The sequence below is a fragment of the Gopherus evgoodei genome, chromosome 2 (assembly GCF_007399415.2).
Source record: "Gopherus evgoodei ecotype Sinaloan lineage chromosome 2, rGopEvg1_v1.p, whole genome shotgun sequence".
Lineage (NCBI taxonomy): Eukaryota > Metazoa > Chordata > Testudines > Testudinidae > Gopherus > Gopherus evgoodei.
In genome coordinates, this window is record NC_044323.1 from 39337098 (window position 1) to 39364707 (window position 27610).

General features: G+C 40.5%; 1 protein-coding gene across 6 annotated transcripts in view; it reads right to left on the minus strand.

Annotated features, from left to right (window-relative positions):
- CACNB2 (calcium voltage-gated channel auxiliary subunit beta 2) overlaps positions 1-27610 on the minus strand; it is a 441977-nt gene that overhangs the window by 145410 nt on the left and 268957 nt on the right. For 4 of the 6 annotated variants that reach the window (XM_030550417.1, XM_030550415.1, XM_030550418.1 and 1 more), the window contains one exon: positions 8268-8387. In XM_030550417.1, coding sequence (XP_030406277.1) covers positions 8268-8387 — 120 coding nt within the window. Of the gene's footprint in view, positions 1-8267; positions 8388-9174; positions 9658-27610 lie in introns of those variants that run through there. The other 2 variants (XM_030550421.1, XM_030550419.1) reach the window with 1 other exon arrangement.

Below are 27610 nucleotides of genomic sequence, written 5' to 3' on the forward strand. Positions count from 1 at the left end.
TTTGCATTCTGCCACATCTCACTCCGACCCCACCGCCTAGGTAAGGCTTGGGAATCACCTAATTGGAATCGATATGAGCAAGCACTCGAAGAAGAAAAGATGGTTACTCACCTTTGTAACTGTTGTTCTTCGAGATGTGTTGCTCATATCCATTCCAAACACGACCTCCTTCCCCACTGTCGGAGTAGCCGGCAAGAAGGAACTGAGGGGCGTTTGGGTCGGCAGGGGTATATATCCGGTGCTATAGCGGCACCACTCCAGGGGGCGCCCAGCCGACCCACCGAGTGTTGCTAGGGTAAAAATCTTCCGACGAATGTGCATGCGGCGCGCACACACCTAATTGGAATGGATATGAGCAACACATCTTGAAGAACAACAGTTACAAAGGCGAGTAACCGTCTTTACTCCCTGCTGCATAAAGGTGAACATCTCACTCTAAGCATGGAGATCATTAATGGGGGAAATGGATGCCCCCCTCTAAGCCCTTCACATCCCCTGTTATCTCCTCCTCCGCATTCTTTGTGAGCCTTCTGTATCCTCTTACATTCTAACCTCTCTCTCTAAAAATGATTTCCATTTTCACCTTCCCCATTCATCTGGCTCCCAGTCCCACCAGTGGTACTCGTTATACATTTGTACAAACACATAAAGAGATTGTAACCTTCAGAACTATCTAAGGTAGATATGAAATTTATAACAAAAAACAATCCAAGGAAATTCCCCGACAGAAAACTACATTAAATTGAAATTAAAATGGAAAATACATATCAGTAATTTAGGGTAAAAATATTACAAGATTGTTGTAATTATCACACAAATATTATAAACCCAGAAAATTCAGAGTTAAGGTTAAATATAAAAGAAATACAAACATGTTAAGGTATCCAAACAACCAACTCCCACCTTTTCATGTTCTCTGTATGTATATATATCTCCTCACTATATGTTCCATTCTGTGCGTCCAATGAAGTGGGCTGTAGCTCACGAAAGCTTATGCTCAAATAAATGTGTTAGTCTCTAAGGTGCCACAAGTACTCCTGTTCTTCTTGCGGATACAGACTAACATGGCTGCTACTCTGAAACCGTAGCTGTGTTCCACAGTGATCAATTACATTAAACTGGTTTTTAGGGACAAATTAGGATTTTTTCCCATATTTTTTTCACTATAGGACACAATTAAGATTGTGTGGGTGCCATACCTGTTCATTCCCATACTTAAATATGGTTGTATTTCTTAAGTTGAATTTTAACTCTGATTTTCATGTTTATTTTTGGAATAATTGCAACATTTTTGTAATTTATTTTACCCTTAAGGTTGGGCAAACATTCATAATTTAACTCAAGTCCGTCTTTTATTTGTTTACTCTGAAGAAAACCCTTATTCTACCATATAGCTCCATATTCTCGGTAAAGGCAAAGGAGAAGCTTTACTGTTTTACTTTTATAACCCGCTAAAGTACAGTGTTTTTAGGACAGCAGGGCCAACTGCTGAAAGCAGTGAGACAAATTCTGGGTTGCAGTACACTCTTGCAGAGGTTAACAAAAGTAAATAACTCAGGGCCAGGTATAAATCTCATTTAAGTCAAGAGGCTTGGAACAGATCAAAAGTGATTAAATATTACAGTGCTTTACTCTTTAGAAAAGCTGATAGATGACACACAGATACATGGAGAAGTCTGGAACTAAACTCATCTGTAATACCCATGTATATCTGCTAAAATTCACACAGACTTTAAAAAAGGTGGATGTGCATATCCTCACATTTTGAACAGCTATGCACTAGCACAATGAACTTCATGATCATAAAAAGAGTGGATGTGTTATGTCCAGTTCACAGTTATGTCTAGTTGTGTTATGTCCAGTTCAGTTTTGCAAACACTGACATTCCACTTCCCCCACCCTTCCCCTTACCCCACAGAAATGCCTAGTCTGGCATAATGACTATGCATCACATAAAAAGAACTTATTCCATCAGAAAGCTGTTGAAAGACAACACATAGCATGTGACCGGTCGTCTTATTCTCAAAACCTGCCAGTATAGATAAACATCTCCAGCAAGGCGAGGCAGACAAACAGATAGTGAGAGAGCAAGAGGAGGAAGAACAAGACATCCTACTCTGTAGAGTTTGCCTGAGAGGATTGAGAGGCTTTGTTGTACTACTGAGCTCTATTATCTCTGAAGATGCTGTACCCCTCAGAAATAAGTACTTGGTTCATCCTGATTACAGGTTAAAATGCAGATGCATTGTTGGGAAAGGTTTCATTTTATTTCACTGACAGAACCTTTTGGCACATGTAAATAAGAATTTGTCTCAGTATATCAAATGCTTCCTGTAACTCCTTTTGTACAATAATTACAGAATATTTTTTTAAAGTTACTACATTTTCTCCATGTCTTCAAAGGCAGGCACATATTTCTACAACAGGTTATGTGTAGTCAGAACTATAAATCATTTTTCTTAGCACTATATGTGATATTTTCACATAATTCACCCAGAAGCATCAAATTTCAAAGCTTTACTTGAGTTAATATACTTTTCATACCAAAATGTATACAAGCCTCTAAACGTTTTATATACACACATTAAATTAGGTTCTGTGCATGGAACTGACATTTCAGTTTCTCTTCCTTTGAGTTCTTAATGTTACAGCATAAAGGCCAAATCCAGGTCCCATTCAAATCAACGATAATTTTACAACCTCTTCAGTGGGATCGAAACTTAGCCCAAATATATATTTAAAGGAACAAAAACCTTTTCATGTTTAAAAAAAAAAAAGAAGAAAAACTTCCATTTGGAGACATCCAGAGCCATGACCTTTTTTTTTTTTTTTAAGGTCTGAGATATGCATGATGTAAGTTTGAGAGCTATAATTCTGAAGTGTAGACACTTGAAAAATAAAGAATATGGTTTAAAATTAGTTATTTAATTCAAAGTGATGCATAGTTAATACACAAAATTAGTGAAGAGTTTAACTGGATTTAAAGTATTTGCTTTCCAGTCTAAGTAGCAGCTAAAAAGAACATTGATACAATCTCATACAGAGCAACGTTAAAAATAGAGGTCATGGTGCAAAAATCTTATTATTTAGACTGTCTGTTCTATGAGAAAGGGACAATTTTTTCTTGTGTATGTATAATGCCTAGCACAATGGGGTCATGATCCTTGACCAGGACATCTAGGTACTACTCTATTACAAATAAATTGATACTAATAATTTCAACTGAGGTAATGCTGAAGATATGCTAGGAACTATAAAAACATTTGAAAGGAATAGTTCATGCCTCACAGAGTTTATAATCTTAAAAAATCACAGAAAATTTTGATCTACTTATTGAAGACAAATAAGACAAAGGGTAGTAGTTGTATGGACCAATTCAGGAAGTGCATTATTCCAAGGGCTGACTTCATTGGCACTGGGAAAGGACAAGGAGCTATATGATAAATGTTTTTTCTTCTTAAATATACCCTAGTCTATATATGGCACTAAAGTTAGGGGAAACCTCTCCCATTTTCAACTCAGTTTCCCAACTCATCACACTTGCTTTCTGTATAATAATAATTCATCTTGTATTGGCAAGAGCCATGACAAAAATGGCTCATCATTTACAATGTTTTGTTTCTCTCAGTACTGTCAACCCGAAGCCTTCAAAAATAATGATTAACTTCATGAAAATCATGAGATTTTAAAAATTAGATTGTTTGATTTTTTATAATTTACCTTCTGAATTTGGAGTCTTTTGCGTTCATATTTTCAAGCAACAACAATGAAAAGAATAAGGTAACAAAGTTCAGCACAAACTTTCTGCTCAGACTCAGCTACTACTAGGATTCTTCCTTCAGGATTGCTCAGCCCACATCCTAGATCATCTCTCACCTAAATAGCTACTCTCACCTTCCTTATGTCAAAATTAGGTAACAAACCACCTTTAAAGGTAGCCATCCTGCAGCAAAAATACTTCAGGACCAGACTTCAAAGAGAAACTGCTGAGCTTCAGTTCATCAGCAAATTTGAAATCATCCGCTCAGGATTAAACAAAGACTCTGAATGGCTTGCCAACTACAAAAGCAGTTTCTCACACACACACACACACCTGCCCCTGGAAATTTCCACTACACGCATCTGACGAAGTGGGTATTCACCCACGAAAGCTCATGCTCCAATACGTCTGTTAGTCTACATGGTGCCACAAGACTCTTTACTGCTTTTACAAATTCAGATTAACACAGCTACCCCTCTGATACTTGAAACCACCTGTCAGTGATCCACATACCAAATATTGATCCTGCTAAGAAGAGGTTAACAGAGTGTTTAGGGAAAAGCCTGTTGGTCTGTCACACTTTCTCCTTAGACATTGTTTCAGTCTGCAATCAGATCCTGTACATAGAATCATAAAATACCAGGGATGGAAGGGACCTGAGGAGGTCATATAGTCCAACCCCCTGCTCAAAGCAGGACCAGTCCCCAGACAGATTTTTGCTCCAGATCCCTAAATGGCCCCCTCAGGGATGGAGCTCACACCCCTGTGTTTAGCAGGCCAATGCTTAAATCACTGAGCTATCCCTCCCACGCCTACACACTTGCTTCATATTAACTGGGCACACAGTTCTAGGCTATCTTACTCAAAGTCCAAAGCTACTACCCAATTGTCCTCACGTGCCTCATTGGTATATCTCTTTCTACAATTTTAAGGTGTTTCTCCTCCCTGTAAGGAAGAAACACGGATGTTCATTAAACTGTTTTCCTAAAGTGCATGAAACACTTTGACAGTTTTATATCTAGTCTTAATTCTCCATCATTTTCCCTTCAGCCTCTGCATTATTCATGAATGTCATCCATTTCTAATTCTTATGACAAATAGGATTCTAATGACTTTATTTAGGATCAACATTTCCACTCACAATGTGAAAGAGAAAAAAGTTAAAAGCAGCTGCGTCACTTGCTCCCGACTGATAGCACATAAAAACAAAGAAAAGACAGGCACACTTGGAAATCAGAAATCTATACCCAGTGTTTGCAGCCTGGTGTAGTGAACAGTGAAATAATGTGAAGCTAACTTACTGTTTAATTAATTTAATTATTCATCAAGGAGGTGAACAACTTATCCATAAATGGAAGTAGCAAAATATTTCCTGTAGTATTTCAGAGATATGCAACTAGATTTAAGCTATTCTGGTATTTGTTTTTAGAAATAGTTTTTTAAATGAATGCGATGATCATCATAAAATGTAGATTACTTTAAATATTAGCCAACATGTGTATACAACAATTTATATCCTATAACCACGTAGCCATTACAAACTGTTCCTCCAGTGCATTTTAATTCCTTTTAACGCACAGATGATTTAAAACATCAGTTTGTGTGTGTTTTACATATTACTGAAACACCATTGTTATAACAGCTTGATTGTAGCAATGCCCTCACATTTCAACTGTTTACAAGCTGTCTCACAGCCAGAGACAGAGTCACTCTTGGTGACTATTCTTCTGCCAACTGAAGTGAGAATATTGTTTTGATGTACGGAAATACAGTTTTTAAAAGTGAAGGTCTGCTGGCAGTTTCTCTGTAAACTACTATGGCAGCTGCACTAGAGGTCATGAATATTTCATAAGCGCTGTCCATGCAGTCAAACCAGCACCGCTAAGCAAAATTCCCATAGCAACATTCACATAGATTTACTCATCGCTAAAAGATGCATCAGCTCAGGAATAAGTGCTCTAATGCTACTCTTATTCTAGAAGATGTTATTACTTGAACTCTTCTTTTAAAGCTAAATTATTTTACTAATAAACATGATTTTTTTTTATGTTTTACTTTTTCTAGCAATACTTGCTTTGCAGTTCCTAAAACAAAAGCAATCAAACTACAGGAACCCTGACGTACTAAACTGTGGTTAACCAAAACTCCTGTTATCCAAAGATCAGCTAGCAGCTTTTAAGGGGTGGGTAAGAGAAGGAGGGGAAAATGAGACTTACTGTTTCTGTTATGGAAATGAAACTGCACTTGCACAGCACAGAAGTGCAGCAGGAGTGAGGCTGCAGAGAGATATCCAGGAATACTGAAGACCAGCAGGCTCTAGCACCTCTTGAAAAAGGTGGTTTGGGAATGCTTATCAGCAGGGCCTGTGCAAGGATGTTTCGCGCCCTAGGCAAAACCTCCACCTTGTGCCCCCCGCACTCGTGCCCCCGCCCTGAGGCACCCCCCCTCACAGCAGCTCCCTGCCTCTGCTCTGAGGCTCCCCTCTTGCGGCAGCTCCCCCCTCTGCCCTGAGGCACCCCCCCACCCCAGCTCACCCCTTCTCCACACACAAGCATGAGTACCCTGAGCACGCCGTCACTGCTTCACTTCTCTCTCCTCCCAGGCTTGTGGCGCCAATCAGCTTAGGCACCGCAAGCCTGGGAGCAGGAGAAGTGAGGCCGCCACAGCATGCTCAGGGAGGAGGCGGGGCAGGGGTGAGCTGGGGCGGGGAGTTCCCCTGCGTGCTTCCCCCATCCCCTTACATGCTGCAGGCGGCCCTTCCCACGCTCTCCTGCCCCAGCTCCCTCCGCCTAAAAGCTGGCAGCGACCGGGGCGGCTGAAGATCCGGCTGCTGCGGTCACTGCCAAAGAAAATGGCGCCCCCCAAATTCCAGTGTCGGTCTCCTAAATGGTTGCACCAGCCCTGCTTATCAGATATCTATTAAAATTATAATTCTCAAAAAAGACTTGGTAATCCCCTCCTTCCCTCATTGTCTGAGCCTTCTGGCCTTCAGAAAGCTGTCTCTCTGTGCACCCTGGTGACTGTCTGAACTGGCCAGGTCTCTCTAATCAAGTGTATCTCAATAATTTGAATTCCTGCTATAACGAAGGTTTAGATGACTCCAAGAACTTTGTAAAGCTAAGGTACCATAAATGAACAGTGGTGAAGCTGAATATATGAGGAAATTGATAAAGTGGGAGAGGAAAGAGTGGGGACAGAAAGATCACTGGAATGAAGGAACAGAGAAATGGAGGAGAGAAGTAAATGGAAAAAGGACGTGAGAGAGGGAACAGAGAGAAAGTAGATGAGAAAGAATGAAAAGACTAGATTCCAGTAAACTTCTTAAAACCACATATGAATACAATAGAAAAAAATTAAAACTCAGGAAAAAGAGATCTTGAAAAAAATACATTGGAAATGGCACACCAAGATCTGAGACACAGCAAAAGGAAAGAAAAAAAGATAAAAGAATGAGGAAAAACAAAACAAGGGATGCAAATATATATGTAGTATATGAATAATAAGTACAACTGATGCAAATAATTAAAATGCATAGCAGAGAGAAACATACACACACACTTTTGTAGTATTGTGACTATAAAACTTTGCACTTGCATATGCATCTAATGGAAAATACATAAGCACATTGGTGAGATCTAAGCCTCATTTAGTGTTTATTAATCTGCCACTACCTGCCAGGAGCATGGAAGTACAGTAGAATTTCTGTGAGGGCCTTAAACTTCTCACAAGGGTTTCTAAAATCCTGATTGCCCCTACTTTAGTAGGTAAGTGAAATTTGGTTTCCTTAACAAGAAAACCAATACAATCCTCTTAAAGAAAATGGGCCAGTGTAACTGCCTGTCTTTACTTACACATGCCATGCTGGGAACAATCCTGTACATGACGGATAAAAAAATGGACTTCCAATGCCAAACTTCTATGACTGAATGATATACACCTCTACCCTGATATAACGCTGTCCTCAAGAGCCAAAAAATCTTACCGTGTTATAGGTGAAACCACATGATATCTAACTTGCTTTGACCCATTGGAGTGCGCATCCCTACCTCCCCCTGAGCACTGCTTTACCGTGTTGTATCCTAATTCTTGTTATATCGGGTCGTGTTATATCGGGGAAGAGGTGCGCATGATTTATGGGGCTAAATGATGCTCTGGAAAGACCCCCATAAAAAGGACTTCATGATTTGTCCCTGTGTACTAGGAATTGATAGGTAATATAACAAAATGCAAAAGTTAGTTCAGTTCTTTAAATAACTAAGCTATTTTTTAAGCAAACTGAGTCTTCTAATACAGACAGGGCAATCAAGAATGGCAACTTGTGTCTTTAATCAGTTTGTTTGATAAGTGCAATTTCCAAAAACTTATGTAATTTCCTTAACAAGAGATCTTCGGAGGTATTTTTTAAAAAAAATATTTAGAAAAACATTTCTACTGGTAAGCAAATGAAACAACAAGCTCTTAGAAAAAGAACAGGTTAATGAACCTGTGATGTGAAGAAGTGCCTTACCTTTGCTTTTTCCAGCTGTGCCTGGGCCTGTCGCTCTGCCTCTCTCCGCACTGCCTCCCTGTCTTCCTCCAGAGATACATCTGAATCAGATGGACGGCTAGTGTAGGAGTCCGCTGAACCCTGCACAGGAAAAGGAGAAATATTATTACAAATAGATGCAGCATTTGCAATAGAAGGGTGAAGTGTTCCTATACGTCTTCTATAATTGTATGTTTGTAGAAATACCTTGAAAAGAAAAAAGAAAAATAAAGCAGCAGACACGATCAGTTAGAAAAATAATATTAAGTAAGGGTTTCAAATCTGGAGACCATCCAAAAGTCAGGTCTCTCTCCGGTGGTTTATTTCCTGCCCTGTCTCCGCATTCTAATTAGTATGCTTTTTGGTAGGCAGAGCTGGTTTCTGTGTAGAGCAAGGGCAGTGGTGCAGTGCAGGGCTGAAGGACATACAACAGTTTCAAGGATAGCTCCATAAAAATCAAAACCATAAACAAGGACATTTTAATGCCAGTGACAAAACAGATTGAATAAAAAACTGCAAAGTCAGTATTAACGATTACTATTACACAAGATCACTGCAGAGAGCTGTAACCAATGCCTTCCATTTTAATTTTAGGGCACCTAACACTCTTCCCATCAGAAATGAACATGGCTCAAATCCCTAACAAAAACATGCAAATGACCACAAATCAAGTTCCAACTGATTAAATGTGTCTCAGCTCAACACCTGTGTCCAAGTACTGCTACAGGAGAACTAGTCAGAATACCAGAATAGTTCCAGCTCTGATTTTTGTCTCATCTTATAATCACAAGAAGAGAATTCTGCTAATTCAAACAGAATGAAAGCAACTGTCTTCCCTTACTGTACAATTAATAAATAAATATGCTAACAATGAAAACATAGGGCTTACACAGATATCAGAATTCTTCAGCCGTCCTCCTTTGGCTCTTTTCAGAAGCCTGATCCAGGTGGCCTTCATTAGCCAGACAGCTCAGTTATTGTCCGCAGCTGCAGCGCCCGGCACTGATTCTCACAAAACATGTGCACACTGTGCACCGCAGAATCACTGCTCCTTTCCTATCCATGCTCTGCTGCAAGCTCCTTCCTTCTCTTTCCTCTGCCCTTCAAGTTTTCAGACACTCTGTTCTGAAGTATTTAGTTCAAGTAAATACTTAAATTTTCCAATGCCAGTAAAAAAGACTTTAAGAAAAAAAAAGCCTAGTATATTGGTTCAAGTATATTGTAAGAGATGTTTCAACTCAATGCAGGAGATCATACAGGAAAAGGTCTTTGTTGTTTTTTTCCCTGTTAAAAATAGTACTTATAAGAGAACCTTTTAAAATCCGGTGCAAAACGTATTCAGTGATATTTACAAGTACAAAGTTCATTTCATCTCTTCAGAGATTGGATGGGGGTGGGGTAAGAGGCTTTTCACATCACTGGGCATGCTCTATATGTACAGCCTTTTACGCAGATGCTCACATCACACTGTGTTGTTAGTCTATGTCAAATTGCCATTTTACATCTCAAGGGTAAACAGCTGGAAAATAGCAAGGTCCCTGCAAATCTGGAATAGCTGGCACAGTGTCTTATTTTTATCACATATCAAACTACATTTCTCTCTCAGAAAATCCAGAAAAGTCATATATGCTCCTCATTCCCAATTTAAAACATCGAGTCAGAATGTGATCTCAGTTACAATGTAAATCTAGACTAAAACCAATTTATTCCGTTTACTCTGATGTACAAGAAGAGTTTGATCTACTAATTGTGGCATTTTTCCCACACTAGAAATCAGTTGGTAAGAAAAGCAGTGAATAATTGCAACACACACATACACACAAATACTGGATGCTAAAGGTCAAAATATATTTAGTTTTGTGCATTTAGTTTTAATTTGGTTTAGTCAGTCATAACCTATAATCATTTTCCAAAATGATAAGTGATTGACATAGCTCTGTGTGTTTAACTAGGACATTCATGACACAAATTCACAGGCAGCTATGCACAATCTAAGTGCAAAAGGAAATCTCAGTCTAGCTAACTTTGAAGTGTCTGCCTTTGATATAAATTCAGCTACATGAAAAAGGAAGGATAATAGGAAATTCTAGCTGAGAGCAGCAGTCACAAGAAATCTGGTATTGTAAATCAGACCTTCTTAAAGAATTAGAGGCTTGTGGCTGGGAACGTCTAAGGACCAAATTCTGCTCTTATTTATGTATGTGAAAAACAGAAGCAACTCCCCTGCAGCCATTGGAATACTCTGGATTTACACTACTAGAGTAACTGCTAATGTACTTTGGCTCTAAATTAGTAGTTTAAAAGAAAGGGAGAATTCTTAACTTCCAAAAACTTTTCTCTAGAAGTTATAATAGTTACAATTTTGAATTCTGGTGAAGCTGCCTTTGAACTGACATCTAGGAAACTACTTTTCAAGAAATGTTTTGCTTACTGTGAAGGCAATATATATATTAGGCTAATTTTTCTAATTAACAATGGGATGGAGGCAGGAGAGACTTTACAACCAAAGCACTTACTACGCTAAGCACCCACACAAGGAAGTAAAAATAAAATAAAAAACACATTTCTATCTTGAATATTTTAGATAGTCTTGTCTGTTAGGAGAAGTACCAGAGGTTCTGTACATCTTAAAGTCCTTGTCCACATTATTTTAATTTCTTAAAATTTCTCACCATTGCTACTACTGATACAGCTTCACTAGTGGCTACAATGGCAGAAGAGTAGTACAATAAGAACAGTTTCAACTGTATCGCTTGTATCTCCTCTAAATGGTGTTAGAGACACTGTGCTTAATACACTAGTGGCCTGTATCACTTCTCCCATCATTACCAACAAACGGTGCAGCTGCAACAGTTGGAAATGTTAAGGAGAATCCTCATCCAAATACAGCCTAACGGCGGCACAGTGGCTGTGGACTCCCTGTGCACTCAGGAGTCCCAAGAGTATTGTATTTGCTTCAGGAAGATTGTTTCCTACAGCTCCCATAGGTGCAACTCCACACTGCCTCTATTTCAGGTCTATACTTAGCCACACAATCAGACCTTAAATGGTATTTAAAAAACAAAAAACCAATTCTGTTACTATAGCATTAAGGTTGAAATTTTAAATCATAAGAGTCAATTCCAATTTATAATTTCCACAGCAATTCTAATGTGCCTCCTTTGTGAATACATAGTATTTTTCCATTCCAGAATGTGATATTACTTTTTTTTAATTAGCTTTTCTTCCCATGGGGCAACACTATAAAAAGGCAGTATAAATGGTCTTTGATCCCCATGAAAAGTCAGAAAGCTGGGAAGTAGAATCCTCAGCCCCAGCTAGTCAGGCTGCCTGCTCAACTGGGCTGGGTCTGCTAAAACTGTACGTAGACAGCTAATTTCTCCTTTTGGGCCAGTGAGTCTGTGTAATGCACTGGCTGTGTCCAAGGTTGGCCACAATCCCTCCACAATCCTAAAATGTTACAATGATCCAGCTTAATTTTGTGCTGCATATACAAATCACGCTGCTAAATGAGATTATTTTGCTAACAGCAAACACAGAGAGATATAGATTTGCTGTAAAAATGTGGAGAATACTGTAGAGATATGTCTGTAGAAGATTATAATTGAGGCCTGGTCTACACTATGCGTTTAAACCGATTTTAGCAGCGTTAAACCGATTTAACGCCGCACCTGTCCACACAACGAGGCCCTTTATATCGATATAAAGGGCCCTTTAAACCGGTTTCTGTACTCCTCCCCGACAAGAGGAGTAGCGCTGAAATCGGTATTACCATATCGGATTAGGGTTAGTTTGGCCGCAAATCAACGGTATTAGCCTCCGGGTGGTATCCCACAGTTCACCATTGTGACCGCTCTAGACAGCAATCTGAACTCAGATGCAGTGGCCAGGTAGACAGGAAAAGCCTCAGGAACTTTTTTATTTCATTTCCTGTTTGCCCAGCGTGGAGCTCTGATCAGCACGGGTGGCCATGCAGTCCCAAATCCAAAAAGAGCTCCAGCATGGACCGTATGGGAGATAGTGGATCTGACCGCTGTATGGGGAGACAAAACTGTTCTATCACAGCTCCGTTACAGAAGACGAAATGCCAAAGCATTTGAAAAAAATCTCCAGACTATGATACAGAGTCCACAGCACAGTGCTGCGTGACAAGCATAACGGAAAGCCAAAGAATCAAATGGACACTCATGGAGGGAGAGAGGGGGTACTGAGGACTCCAGCGATCTCACAGTCCCCAGCAATCTCCGAAAAGTATTTGCATTCTTGGCTGAGCTCCCAATGCCTGTAGGGTCAAACACATTGTCTGGGGTGGTTCAGGGTATAGCTCGTTAATTTACCTCCCCCCCGTGAAAGAAAAGGGGAAAAATCGTTTCTTGACTTTTTTCAGTGTCACCCTATGTCTACTGCATGCTGCTGGTAGACGTGATGCTGCGGCAGTGAACAGCAGTATCCTCTCCTCTCTCCTCCCTGGTGGCAGACAGTACAATATGACTGCTATCCATTGTCATCATCATCCCGTGAGTGCTCCTGGCTGGCCTCAGGTGAGGTCAGCCAGGGGTGCCTGGGTAAAAATAGGAATGACTCCCGGTCATTCCCAGTAGATGGTACAGAATGGCTGGTAACCGTCTTCATCATAGCAACTGGGGGCTGAGCTCCATCAGCCCCCTCCCTTTCATGTGTAAAGAAAAGATTCTGTCCTGCCTGGACTATCATAGCAGCTGGAGGCTGCCTCCCCCTCATTTTATCTCACTAAAAAGTCAGTGTTTCTCATTCCTGCATTTTTTATTACTTCATCACACAAATGGGGGGACACTGCAATGGTAACCCAGGATGATTGGGGGAGGAGGGAAGCAACGGGTGGGGTTGTTGCAGGGGCATCCCCTAGAATGGTATGTAGCTCATCATTTCTGCGGGATCTGACACGGAGCGGCTGTGCTGTCTGGTACACTAGTAATCTAGTACACTTGCACCATATTCTATGCAGGACTGACTCTATTTTTAGATACCATAAAGGAGGGATTGACTCGGGGAGTCATTCCCATTTTTGTCTTTGTGCCCCCGGCCAACCTCAGTCATGGGCACCTATGACAGCAGCAGACGGTACAGAACGACTGATAACCATCATCTCATTGCCAATTTACAATGGCATGGCAGACGGTACAGAACAACTGATAACCGTCTCTGCTATCTTGCAAAGGCAAATGAATGCTGCTGTTTAGCTCTGTAGTACCTCCTCTGTTAGCAACATCCAGTAGACATACGGTGACAGTAAAAAAAAAAAACTGAATGGGCTCCATGGTTGCCGTGCTATGGCGTCTGCCAGGGCAATCCAGGGAAAAAGGGCGCGAAATGATTGTCTGCTGTTGCTTTCACGGAGGAAGGAATGAGTGACGACATTTACCTAGAATCACCCGCGACACTATTTTTGCACCATCATGCATTGGGATCTCAACCCAGAATTCCAATGGGCGAGGGAGATTGCGGGAACTATTGGATAGCTACAGGATAGCTACCCACAATGCAATGCTCCAGAAATCGACGCTAGCCTCAGACCATGGACACACACCACCGAATTAATGTGCTTAGTGTGGCCGCGGGCACTCGACTTTATACAATCTGTTTTACAAAACCGGTTTATGTAAAATCGGAATAATCCCGTAGTGTAGACATACCCTTAGAGACACTCTGTCATAAGGGACAGTATTATGAACATAGGAAAAGGCTGTGTGCAGCAGTTCACCAGAGATGCTCTCCGGTTTGTTTTATTAAAGTTATATTAATTTCTCATTCACTGGTTTGTTATTTAATGAACGTCAAGGTTGCTACAGACAGGACTTTGGAACTCTGCACAGAAGAACTTCTGTGCCTCCAGCACATGGGGACAGAGGGCCAAAGAGCTGGGCAAGCCAGGAAAATGGTGGCCCCAAGGTCAATTGGATCTGTACCTATGCAGGCCAAGAAGCTATTAATCACAGCAGAGAGAAGTGTACTGTCTTCTGGGGTTATTAAAGCTGGTTACAATCTGGATTCTTCCCCTAGCTTCTATGGAGCCCAGCCACTCATGTTTTGTCCTGGTTCAGAAGGTTTACATTCCATTCTCCTTGAATATAGAATAGTTCTAGTGCTAGATGTTACCATGGTCTCTTTGGTTGCTCGGATGTTATTAGCATCAGCATTTACAGGAATCCATCTGGTATTGGGCAGATCTCAAGGCCAAATCTTGTTTCCCCCCCTTCACCTCACAGGTAAACCAGTGCTTCCCTTATTCATCATTAAACTGACTCGTGCTCCCTTTCCTTAGCTCTTCACTTAAACACGGTATCATTTATTATTTCAGATCTAAGGTATTATTTTGGAGTACGAACCCATGCATTTAAAGTATTTGTAGTTCCAATGTGGCTACATTGGAGTAGGTACTTCCCCTCTGCCTGCAGGCTATGGCTGTCTTATTAAATTCCTTCATGTTTGAAGTGTTTCATCCTGTTGCTGAATTTCTATTTGCTTTACTTGCATGTAGAAACTCCTTGATCAGATGATTTTTTGAGTGTAGGTCTTTTTCATTTTTCTTATGTCTTCTGATACCCCAGTACGCCCTGGATATAGAGTTGCCAGGTATCTGGTGTTTGAACGGGGTATGTGTGTGTGTGTGTGTCTCTCAAATATATATGGGACGTTCTCCTCTGGTGATATCTGGACAGGTGATCCGCTAGGTCACTCCAATCCTCGACTCTGGGAGCCAGCCTTACCCTGCTCTGCTGTGAGAACCCCCACTCCTGGGCTGTTCACACACAGCCTCGGGCACATAAGATGATCCTTGGACTGTGCAGCTGAATGACACTTGACAATATCTCTGGTCCCAGACACAACCTTAGGAACTGCTGTCTTGCACATGATAAACTTTGCGTTGGATACCACACAATCATTTTATAAAGATGAACATGGGGGTGGAGGGTGTTCCCACGAGGTACCAAATGTCACTATATATAATCTGAGAGAAAGAAACACACACACACCACATACACACGTATGTGGTGGGCGAGGTAATATATTTTATTGGACCAACTTCTGTTGATGAAAGAGAAACTTTGGAGGTCTGAGGAAGTTTTTAGATATATTCTCCCCATCTCCCCTACTCAGATACAATACATATGGCATTTAAACATATTTATTCATCATAAAATAGTGTTGTAGTATGTTTCCTTATGTCTTTATTCATTTAATGCTGACAAACAATATTAAACCCAAAAGGATAAATTTATTCAAGTCCTCAGCTGCTGCAAAATGAAATGCTGTGTCTCAGTAAATTCCCCATAGATCAGCAATGACCAGAATATGATCCAGAGAGTACTGAAACATGGACCTTCAGTCATATTCATCTTTAACATAGATGTATGTCCCTTAGAAATTATGTGTGCCAACATTCAATTCCAGCCAGTCAGGTTACGTTGCAACATTGGAAGCTGAAATCTGTGGGCCACAAAACTCCTTATTAAAGTGGATGGTAGCTACAATTTGCTTCATTATATGGAAAATCAGGGGCAATGCTTGGAATTCTGAAGATAAGCTGTAAATCAGTCCCACTGTTGGGCAAAGAAGCTACAGATGGTGATTGTGTGAACTCAGTATCTGTGATATTTTCTTCTAGAGATCTAGGAAATATTAATTCTTTGAATGACTATTTGAAGGAATGCCACACTAACATCTTCATTAATATGATATTATTTTGAAATTATACATTCTATTTATATTAGAACTAAATAATCAGGACTCAATGTTTATGGAAAAAATACCAAGCCATTTATTTCAATAGTGCCATTTTGAATTTGTGAAGTAAACTAAACTGAAGTTAAAAAGAAAAGAGAGAGAGATCTTATATTCATTAAAGGGCTATTCATCAAAAATTCTTGGCTCCTTTGGTACTGGCCATTAATTCTCCATAGCTTGGCAACCACAAAGTCTAGTCACAATGTCCCTCTCAGTTCCTTGGCACCAGGCCTTGGGGAACTTGGCGAAACACCCACTACGCTCACATTTTCACTTGAAGGCTCAAAATCATGCTTTCCCACTATGACTATAGAAGGAATGTAATCAACTTCTAAGAGGTCAACTGAGTCCTCTGTATGTTTACAGAAACAGAGGTCTCTTCAAACTAATTGTCCTCTACCTTCATTGTTCCATCCACAAAGCACTTTTATGTGACATACAGACTGAAACTAAAACAGATGAGAAGTTTAGAGCAGGTACATGGTTTAGAGAGACAATATTCTGCAGGAAACTACTCTCTTTTTACTCTTAAAATGGCTTTAGCAATTTGTCAGACAGACCAGCTGGACATTAACAGCTTCCATAGCAGTTAATTCTGCCTTCAACTGTATGAAATGAGAGTTTTTAAAAATAGCCTTTGAGTTTGCAGAGGTTCTGGATCATGCAAGAAGTGGAATGCATTGGGCAAACATATTTACATAAAGTCTCCACTCCTGTTTGACTGTTCATGACAATGACAGACATGTTTTAGGAAAACAGGTCAGCTGGATGTGGAGCTCAAATTCATGACCTCAATAGCGGACCATTCATTTACAGGTTTGTTTTTAACATGGACATATGGAATTTTAGGGCCAAATTCAATGGTGGCACAAATGGTGATATAAGTTGGTATTTCAGAGAAGTGAGTTTGTTGTTTGACTATTCTGCAGAGGAGTAATTTTGACAAATTTTCAAAGAGCTTCCAAAAGTGTACCTGCAAGTTTTAGCATTTTTAGTGGCTATTTAAAAAACAATCCCTTACAGAAATGGGCCTAAATTGCACAGTTCAGAACCAGATCCAAACTTTCCACATGTTCTGTTACTTTTATTTTTCATTTGTATTACAGTAGTGCCTGAAGAACACAACCATGAGAGGCCCCATTGTGCTAGGCACTGCCACAATCATAGAATAAATGTCAGTCCCTGCTCCAAGAAGTTTACAGTATGAAAGACAAAATGCATGTCCGTGAGACAAAGAAGAGGGTCAGAGCAGGGTGCAAGAGGATTCAAGGAAACAAATATAATACAGTAGAAATACGTTTATCCAAGCCTCCATTATCCAGTTCTCAGAGTAAATGGGACAACCAGCACACACAGGTCCAGAAGGGGACGATCTCTCCTCCGGCTGCTAGATGGTGATGCAGCATAGCACTTTCCCATTCTCTGGTTTATCTGGATTTTTGATCAGACTCTGGTCCCAATTATATTGGATAAACAAGGTTCTGCAGTAATAAAATGTACAGTAACAGCGATCACAACTCATCTCACCAGTTTAGCTGTATTAGGTTGCAGTTTTCTGTGGTATGGAGGAGATAAATTTTGTAGAGAGATTTGGAGAAGGATATGCAGTGGCTTTAAGGATTTCTACTGAGAGCTTTTCTCCACTTGCAAGGTGCAAAGAAGAAGGTGATTGAAGCTGGCATTGGTGGAGTGAAGGCAGGACCTTGCTATCAGGTTGGATACTAGGGTTGGGCTAAATGATCGAGGGCTTTGAAAGCAAAGACAAGAAGTTTGTATCTGATGCAGTGTTGGGGTAGTCAGTGGAGGGATTTAAAGAAAAGGGTGGTGTAGTCACAGCAACAAGGCAAGTAGATGATCTTACCAGCTTTATTTTGAATGAGGCTGCAGTCATCAGGGCTAGCGAGGAGGAGACTGCGGTAGTCAATGTGCAAGATGATATGGGTGTGGACCAGAGTTTTAGCAGCATAGACAGACAGGAAAGGTCAGATCCGGGAGATGCTGTGCAGTCAGAAGTGGCAAGATTTAGACATGGCCTGAATATGTTGATCAAAAGGTGAAGGCTGTGTCGAAGATAAAGTCAAGATTATGAGTCTGACCAACAGAGAGAATGGCGGTGTTGTCTATAGTGATAGAGGAAAGTGTGGAGAATGGAAGGCCTTGGGGGAAAGATCAAATGCTTAGTTCAGGCTATATTACATTTTAATTGATGGCTGAACATGCATGAAATTCCATCAGAAACAAAGGCTGATACTTCAGTTTGGAGGGAGATAGCTCTAGAAGAAAGAGGTAGATGTGTGAGTCATCAGTATAAAATAGGGAGTCAAAGCCATGTTTGAAGAGTATATCATCCAGAGACAGGGTGTAGAGAGAAAAGAGAAGGGAACTCAGAGCCCCCTTCCTCCCAAAAAGAAGAAACTGGAACACCTCCTGCCCCTAAAGAAAAGAATGAGGACGCAATCTGGAAAGTAAAAGGGAATAATGAAATCCCAGGGATGATGGAATTTTGAGAAGTGTATAGTTAACAGCAACCTGAAGTTTTGTTTCACTTCAACAACACATTCAGAATTACCAAACTTGGATGTTAATTCAGATCCAAATACCCCAAACTTTGAGAAATCTGGATCCTGTCAACCTCTATTGTTTAATTACATTTTTCCACATGCTTCAAAATATATTCTTTGAAAATGTAATCCTGAACATTGTCCACACTGGAGAACTTTAAAGAAAGAAAAAAGTTACCTTATTTTCTGCCATACTTTACAAATATTATTTTCTCTTTATTATGTAGAATCACTGTTTCAAGTTCCTTTCTCTAGTCTAATATTTTAAAGCTAGTTCTGATGACAACATTTAAAAAAAATTATCTGATTTTTTTGCTCCTTGTTTAAACATGAGAGCACTGCTGATCTCCATTATTTCATTTTTCAGAACAGAACATTTACAGATGCAGTAACTTAGATAAGGTCTCTTTATTTTTAAAATATGGTTGTAAAAGGGTCTTACTTTTTGCTGCTCTTTACTTTCCCATTCTAAATATTTCCATGTGCTAAACATCTTACCTCTCTCCATTAATCCTCATCAGTTAGTTTTGTAAAGTCTACTATACGCCAAAGAAACTGCTAACATATACTAATCCAGTTGCCAAAAACAAACAAACAAACAAACACACAAAAAATCTATCCCAAAGAGAACTACATTTTTTTCAATCCTCTGCTCAGGTCATTTTCTGGATCATCTGACTTGTACAATGCTCATCTTGAGTGTCTGTTTATGATCCTTTGGGAACATCAATAAATTATTGTAGTGGAATGAAAGACTATAACTTGATCACCATTTGTATCAGTGAGTCTTTCCTATTAATATCTATGTTTTACCATATATTGACGGTTAAGAAACTGAATCATGTTAAGTGTCCATTAACTCACTCTTCTCTTTCACAAGAAGAGAATTTATTTTTATTAGATATCTGTTTATTTGTATCATTCCTATTTCCAGTTTACCAGCCATTCAATATTAATTTTACTCTTACCTGTGTCACTGTTATTGTAATTATGCACGAAACCAAGGCACTTAACGCAAGTGGAGATAGATCATTTTTTTACAAGATTACCCAAAATAAATGTGGAAGTGGGTTTCTTCCAGTTTGACATGCATCACCTCATCTACAGACCACTATGCAGAATATGTTTTGGATGTCTTCACTAATGTTACGTGGCAGTAGCTATGAAAAACAACTTAAGCAATTTAAAGAATCAGATTGAGAGAAAATTAGGGCCAGACCCATGTGTAACAGACACAGAGTGGTGTCCTTTCTCTTTTCTGTACAGAGGTGAGCACAAACCACCAATGTTAAACAATAGTTACACAACACAGTAGCTGTGATATCACATGAGAACGGCCATACTGTGTCAGACCAAAGGTCCATTTAGCCTAGTGTCCTGTCTTTTGACAGTAGCCAATGCCAGGTGCCCCAAAGGGAATGAACAGAAACAGGTAATCATCAAGTGATTCATTCCCCGTCACCCATTCCCAGATTCTGGCAAACAGAGGCTAGGGACACCATCCCTACCCATCCTGGCTAATAGCCACTGATAGACCTATCCTCCATGAATTTATCTAGTTCTTTTTTGAACCCTGTTATAGTCTTGGCCTGTAGAACATGCTCTGGCAAGAAGTTCCACAGGTTGACTGTGCGTTGTGTGAAAAAATACTTTCTTTTGTTTGTTTTAAACCTACTGCCTATTAATTTCATTTGGTGGCTCTTAGTTCTTGTGTTATGAGACAGAGTAAATAACACTTCCTTATTTACTTTCTCCACATCAGCCATGATTTTATAGATCTCTTTCATATCTCCCCTTAGTTGTCTTTTTTCCAAGCTGAAATGTCTCATACTTATTAATCTCTCCTCATATGGCAGCTATTCCATACCCCTAATAATTTTTGTTGCCCCTTTCTAAACCTTTTCCAGTTCCAATATATCTTTTTTGAGATGGGGAGACCACATCTGCACGCAGTATTCAAGATGTGAGCATAACATGGATTTATATAGAGGTAATATAATATTTTCTGTTTTATTATCTATCCGTTTCTTATTGATTCCCAACATTCTGTCTGCTTTTTTTTGTCTGCCACTGCACATTGAGTGGATGTTTTCAGAGAACTATCCACAATGACTCCAAGATCTCTTTCTTGAGTGGTAACAGCGAATTTAGACCCCATCATTTTATATGTACAGTTGGGATTATGTTTTCCAATGTGCATTACTTTGCATTTATCAACATTGAATTCATCTGCCATTTTGTTGCCCAGTAACCCAGTTTTGAGAGATCTTTTTCTAGCTCTTTACAGTCTGCCTGGGACTTAACTATCTTGAGTAGTTTTGTACCATCTTTTGCCACCTCACTGTTTAACCCTTTTTCCAGATTATCACAGACCTTTCCTAGTCTAAAAATAGGGAAACGCTGTGTTAGCTCACATATTGTAATGTGTTAACTGTTCATAAATGTTAGCTTTTTATTGGACTACCCTTTATGGGCTACATTGTCCTTAAACCTAATGCTTCTCCCCAGGGGAACAGGAAGTAGTTAGTACTCCCCATCCTGCCAATGAGCTTTGTAAAGGCTACCTAGACTACAGATCCAAGAGAGGGCAGCAAGAGCAGGGGCTACATGCCCAATCCTCCCCGCTGCGCCCACAAGCATGTGGACAGGAATGAGAGGAGGGTGGCTCCAACACCCGCACGTGGTGAAAAGCAGTGACATAATCCCTCCAGAGCAAGGTGAAAGCAGGGATGAATTTGTGACTGAGTCATAATTCCATCTTGGTACTCCTCTTGTGGTAGTGCATCCACCCACCTCCTTCCAGAGTCAATAATGATGATGTGAGGGAAGAAAATTAAATTGAAGGAGACAGACAGGATATACTTTTTTCACTGCAGCAGGCATCAAAGTGTCTTCAACTGTCTGCCTAAATATTTGTTGGAACAATACAGAATACTGGCAAAGACGACATACTGATCTACTACTGCCAATCCCAAGTGTTCATAAATCACCAATCAAGAACTAAAAGAATCATGAAATTGGCTTAAAAACCATGAGATTTAAAAAAAACAAACATTTGAGGTTCTTCTTATTTGTCTTTTGGTTTTTTGAGCCTTGAAGGATCAGGTTTTCAAACTTTTCTCCACAACCACAAGAGCTAATTTTTTTTTTAAATAAAAGCTGAGATTCTCATGTAATAACCTGAGCCCAGGAGCTGAGTCATATTATTAAAAGCAATGGTTGAAATGACTTTACTCTGGTTTCTTCCTGTCCTACATCTGTGTTAAAAGAGTATGAAAACAGGTTGTAGTTTACTATGTAGTATAGAGATCTGAGAGAAAAAGTTTCACAATCCTGAGCTATTGCCATGGAGACTTTCGTAACTTCAGAGTGTGACTATTAGCATTTCAGAAGAATTTCCATTTCTATGACTTTTAACAGTGGACGGAATTCTCCACAAACAAGTATTAACAAATGCCAGGAACTGGTTTGTAATAATAAATGTGCTATGTGATAGCAGCTCATTCACAAATACTGCAGTTTTAGAAGTGATATGACCACAGAAAAAGATTAAGAATTAAATTATACCAGCAAAGTTAAACACTTCCTATGGATTTTAAGGACTCAGGCAACTCTGCAAGATTCCCCATGTGGAATTTCCTTTCAATGCAGCCCTCATGGGATTTCTGGCCATGTGAAGGAATCACTGCCTCTCATATCTGCAGAGATTAGGGAACAGAGAGAATGGAAGCTTCACCTGGTATCTGATAAAGTTCGCAAACACATAGATTGGGGAAATGATAAATAAGGCTATGTTTTAGTCAAAGTCACGGACAGGTCATGGGCAGTAAACAAAAATTCACGGCCCATGACCTGTCCATGACTTTTACTATATACCCTTGACTAAAACTTATGGGGAGACTTTAGCGGAAGGGGGTGCTGCGGGTGCTTGGGGGGCTTGGGTGTGGCCCAGGAGGGGTGCCGTGGGTGCTCGGGATCGGGGTGCTGCCCAGGGCGGCGGTGGTGCTGGGTTGGGTTGGCGGGGCTGGAGCAGGTTCCCTACCTGGCTCCTGAACTTCATGTGCTGCCTTTGCTCTACCCCAAGCCCTGGTTCTGCAGCTCCCATTGGTTGCAGCTCCCACTTACTCCCCCAGCAGCTGCTGATGCGACTGGCCCAGGGGCTGCCTGAGCTACTCATGTGGCCCCCGGGCAGGCACAGCAGCCACTGCAGAAGTCATGGATGTTCCAGAAAGGCACAGAATCTGGGACCTCTGTGACAAAGTCAATGATACAGAGCGATCTGGACAACTTGGAAAGCTGGGCACAAGCTAACTATATGCATTTCATGAGGTCAAGTGTGAAGTTATATGGCTAGTAACAAAGAAGGTAGCCCACACTTACAGGAAGGAGGACTCTATTCTAAGAAGTAGTGACTCCAAAAAAGGCATGGTGATCTTGGTAGTTAATCAGCTGACCTTAAGCTCACAGCATGATGCAGGAGTCAAAAGTGCTAATGAAATCCACTGATGTATAAACAGGGGAATATTGAATAGAAGTGGAGAGGTTTTCATCTTTGTATGTGGCACTTTATTTGGTATTTTAGATATTTGTCCTTATCTGTGCAGGGACTGTCCTTTCTTGGATATCTGCATCTAGCTCATTGTGCTTGCTATCATAACTTAAAATATTTGTTTAACAATTTCTTCTGAATAGGCTTCATGAATCACTCATTACCCCAAGTGCACTGGCAACTTTTGAACATGCCTCTCCCCTAAATGGAAGAAATTATTTGAAAAGAAAGGTTGAAATCCTACCAAGAATGATCTTATTAAAGATTATTTGGCTTGCTGATGTTTAAATATTAACCACCACAATAAACAGATATTGTACATCAGAAAACAACAGATTGCATCAGTATTTAAAATGACAAATAATTCCAGTGCTAACCATTCGTGTTAATGCTAATTTAGCATTACAATGTATGCATTCAGATCAGAAACATGTTGTGTTGTAAATGACAGTGTACAAACACTTCAACATGATAAGTGAAACCCCTCAAGGCTTTCACTCATTTCTCAGTAAGAAGTTTCTATAATTGTAGGTTCCTATGTTCCTGTAATTTCACCAGTCATTACACCCAAATTTCCTCATTTTTCCTCCCTACAAACTCTTCATTAGAACATTAATCTGTGAAGAATACTTACCAAAAAGAATCTAACATTGCATGGAAAATTGTTATAAAGACATGACAATAAGACCTTTGTTTGCTAAAAGAGGAATTCAGAGTTCTTATGGAAAAAAATCACTAAAATTCCCCACTGTCCCTTTTGGTATTTCATAGTACTCATTTTCAGTCAGTTCTATTTGGCTCTGAAAGTAACATATAGTATATGTAATTTAAAACAAGTTAATAGTGCATGGCAACTGCCAAGGCCTAAGGGCATGCCAATTGCCCAGCAGAGTTAGTTTAAAATCTACAGTAGAGAACTCTTCACAATATAAGATGTAGGTGGTCTTACTAAATATATAAGATAGATGCATTTGATACAGTTTCGCATGATATTCTTATAGATAAGCTAGGAAAGTACAATTTAGATGGGGCTACTATAAGGTGGGTGCATAACTGGCTAGATAACCGTACTCAGAGAGTAGTTGTTAATGGCTCCCAATCCTGCTGGAAAGGTATAACAAGTGGGGTTCCGCAGGGGTCTGTTTTGGGACCGGTTCTGTTCAATATCTTCATCAACGATTTAGATGTTGGCATAGAAAGTACCCTTATTAAGTTTGCGGACGATACCAAACTGGGAGGGATTGCAACTGCTCTGGAGGACAGGGTCAAAATTCAAAATGATCTGGACAAATTGGAGAAATGGTCTGAGGTAAACAGGATGAAGTTCAATAAAGATAAATGCAAAGTGCTCCACTTAGGAAGGAACAATCAGTTTCACACATACAGAATGGGAAGAGACTGTCTAGGAAGGAGTATGGCAGAAAGAGATCTAGGGGTCATAGTGGACCACAAGCTTAATATGAGTGAACAGTGTGATACTGTTGCAAAAAAAGCAAACATGATTCTGGGATGCATTAACAGGTGTGTTGTAAACAAGACACGAGAAGTCATTCTTCCGCTTTACTCTGTGCTGGTTAGGCCTCAACTGGAGTATTGTGTCCAGTTCTGGGCACCGCATTTCAAGAAAGATGTGGAGAAATTGGAGAGGGTCCAGAGAAGAGCAACAAGAATGATTAAAGGTCTTGAGAACATGACCTATGAAGGAAGGCTGAAGGAATTGGGTTTGTTTAGTTTGGAAAAGAGAAGACTGAGAGGGGACCTGATAGCAGTTTTCAGGTATCTAAAAGGGTGTCATCAGGAGGCGGGAGAAAACTTGTTCACCTTGGCCTCCAATGGTAGAACAAGAAGCAATGGACTTAAACTGCAGCAAGGGAGATTTAGGTTGGACATTAGGAAAAAGTTCCTAACTGTCAGGGTAGTTAAACACTGGAATAGATTGCCTAGGGAAGTTGTGGAATCTCCATCGCTGGAGATATTTAAGAGTAGGTTAGATAAATGTCTATCAGGGATGGTCTAGTCAGTATTTGGTCCTGCCATGAGGGCAGGGGACTGGACTCGATGACCTCTCGAGGTCCCTTCCAGTCCTAGAGTCTATGAGTCTATGAGTCTATGAACACATCTTTTATGTATTTTCTAAAGGTCAATGTTGAGTGACAACAGACCTTTAGTTTAGGTCTTATAAACACATCACAAAAAGGTTTAGCAGATCTATTTATTAGAGCTAGCTGGAAAACGGAAATCCTTTCAAGGGGAAAAATTATGTTTTGGAGGAAAAAAACATCCCATATTTGGACAAAGTCAAAAAACACAAAATATTTTGTGGCAAGTGATTCCTGGGGTTGAGGTGGAGGGTTGGGGTGGGGTCTGTATTTAGAAGACCAGAAACAGATTTATTTATTTTTTAATTCCCTTTTTGCAAAAATCAAATTTTTGCACTGGAAAATTTTATATCAGAAAATCATTCAGATAGAAAATGCCCTAAAAACTTTGCCATCTATCCTTACAGCTAACTTACATCAATTTACTTACATGGCCTCCAATATGCAGAATCTGAACAACTCGTTTTTTAAAAAATAGAAACTATCAGTAAGATAAGGCAATAGCAAAATTGGGTTATGCAAGCGGTGTAGATTTTGGGGCCTTGTAAGTCACTTTTTAGTTGGAGCAGAAATCAGTGACAGAGTCAGTGTATTTTCCAGTAAACCTGTACCCAAGTCTTGTTTATTTGAACGAAGGTGGTCATAAACCACCTTCTTGCAGTAACCTCAGTTAAGTCTCCATTGCTTAGTCACCAAGGAACAGCTATTCCTATACTTTGTGTTTCCAGGATTCTTATTCTTGACACATTGTTTTGTTTTTCCTATCTCAACCCGTGGGATTTATCCCTGGAAATCCCTTACTGCAAAACTGCACATAAGGTCTCAAAAGGTGGCCTAGCAATACAGTTGCTCCGCAACAAAAGAGAACACACACACACACACACACGTTTGACTGTCCATCCAGACAAAGGAGAGCATTTTAATCCACACAATCTCTTTATTGACTGCATGTATGGCTACTGCATGGCATAACTCTTCCTATGGAGAGTTTAATCCTGAGAGCTCATACACTGAGAAGTCAAAACATTCATGACATTAGTAGTACCTTTTTGCCATAACACTGCTTTAGTTAGGCAGGTCCAGCTCCCATTCAATTCAAAGAAAGTTAAATCAAAGTATCTGAAGGCAGAACCAGGTCCAAGTCCTAAGAAGTTCACAAAAGGCTGGAAACAAATTTATTTTTCTACATACAAATCATTGCCTTACTTTTCCCTTTTGCATAAACTTGATACTATCTCTGCACCCTCTGTTACTGAGGGCTTGTCTACATCACAAAGTTGCAGCGCTGGTGAGGGAGTTACAGCGCTGCAACTTAGGAGGTGTACACATCTGCAGGGCATCACCAGCGCTGCAACTCCCTGTTTGCAGCGCTGGCCGTACTCCCGTTTTGTCTCGGGTGTAGAGGATCCAGCGCTGGTGATCCAGCACTGGTAATCAAGTGTAGACACTTACCAGCGCTTTTCTTGACCTTCGTGGAATAAGCAAGTATCCCAGCATACCTGAGGAAGCCTCTGGTAATCAAGCTGGTCTCCTTCCCCGGTTTGCTCTCGCGTTCCCCAAACCCCGAGCAAGCAGGTCTCCTTCCCTGCGGTTTGCAGGGTGGTTCGGGGAACGCGAGAGCAAACCGTGGCGAAGCTGGTCTCCTTCCCCGGTTTGCTCTCGCGTTCCCCGAACAAGCAGGTCTCCTTCCCTGCGGTTTGCAGGGTGGTTCGGGGAACGCGAGAGCAAACCGCGGCAAAGCTGGTCTCCTTCCCCGGTTTGCTCTCGCGTTCCCCAAACCTCCGTGCAAGCAGGTCTCCTTCCCTGCGGTTTGCAGGGTGGTTCGGGGAACGCGAGAGCAAACCGCGGCAAAGCTGGTCTCCTTCCCCGGTTTGGTCTCGCGTTCCCCGAACCCCCCTCGAAGCCGCCCAACAGCGCTGCAGTATGGCCACATCTAACACCACTTGCAGAGCTGGTTGCTGTAAGTGTGGCCACTCTGCAGCGCTGGCCCTATACAGCTGTACTAATACAGCTGTAACAACCAGCGCTGCAAAATTTTAGATGTAGACATACCCTCACAGAACTCTTTTCAGAGGGGTAGCCATGTTAGTCTGTATCAGCAAAAACAACAAGGAGTCCTTGTGGCACCTTAGAGACTAACAAATTTATTTGGGTATAGCGGCCGGGTGATCCCAGGTTGGTTTTGGTCTTATAAATGCATGCATCCCTGGAGATCAGAACCTTGTTCTTAATATAACCTCCCTAAAGCATTGACTGTGAGGTTTTGGGAATTAGGAGTGAAAACAGATGCAGTTGTGCAACAGAAAATACACTGAGTCAAATAGAGCTTTGTTACACAAAAAAGAAACCAAT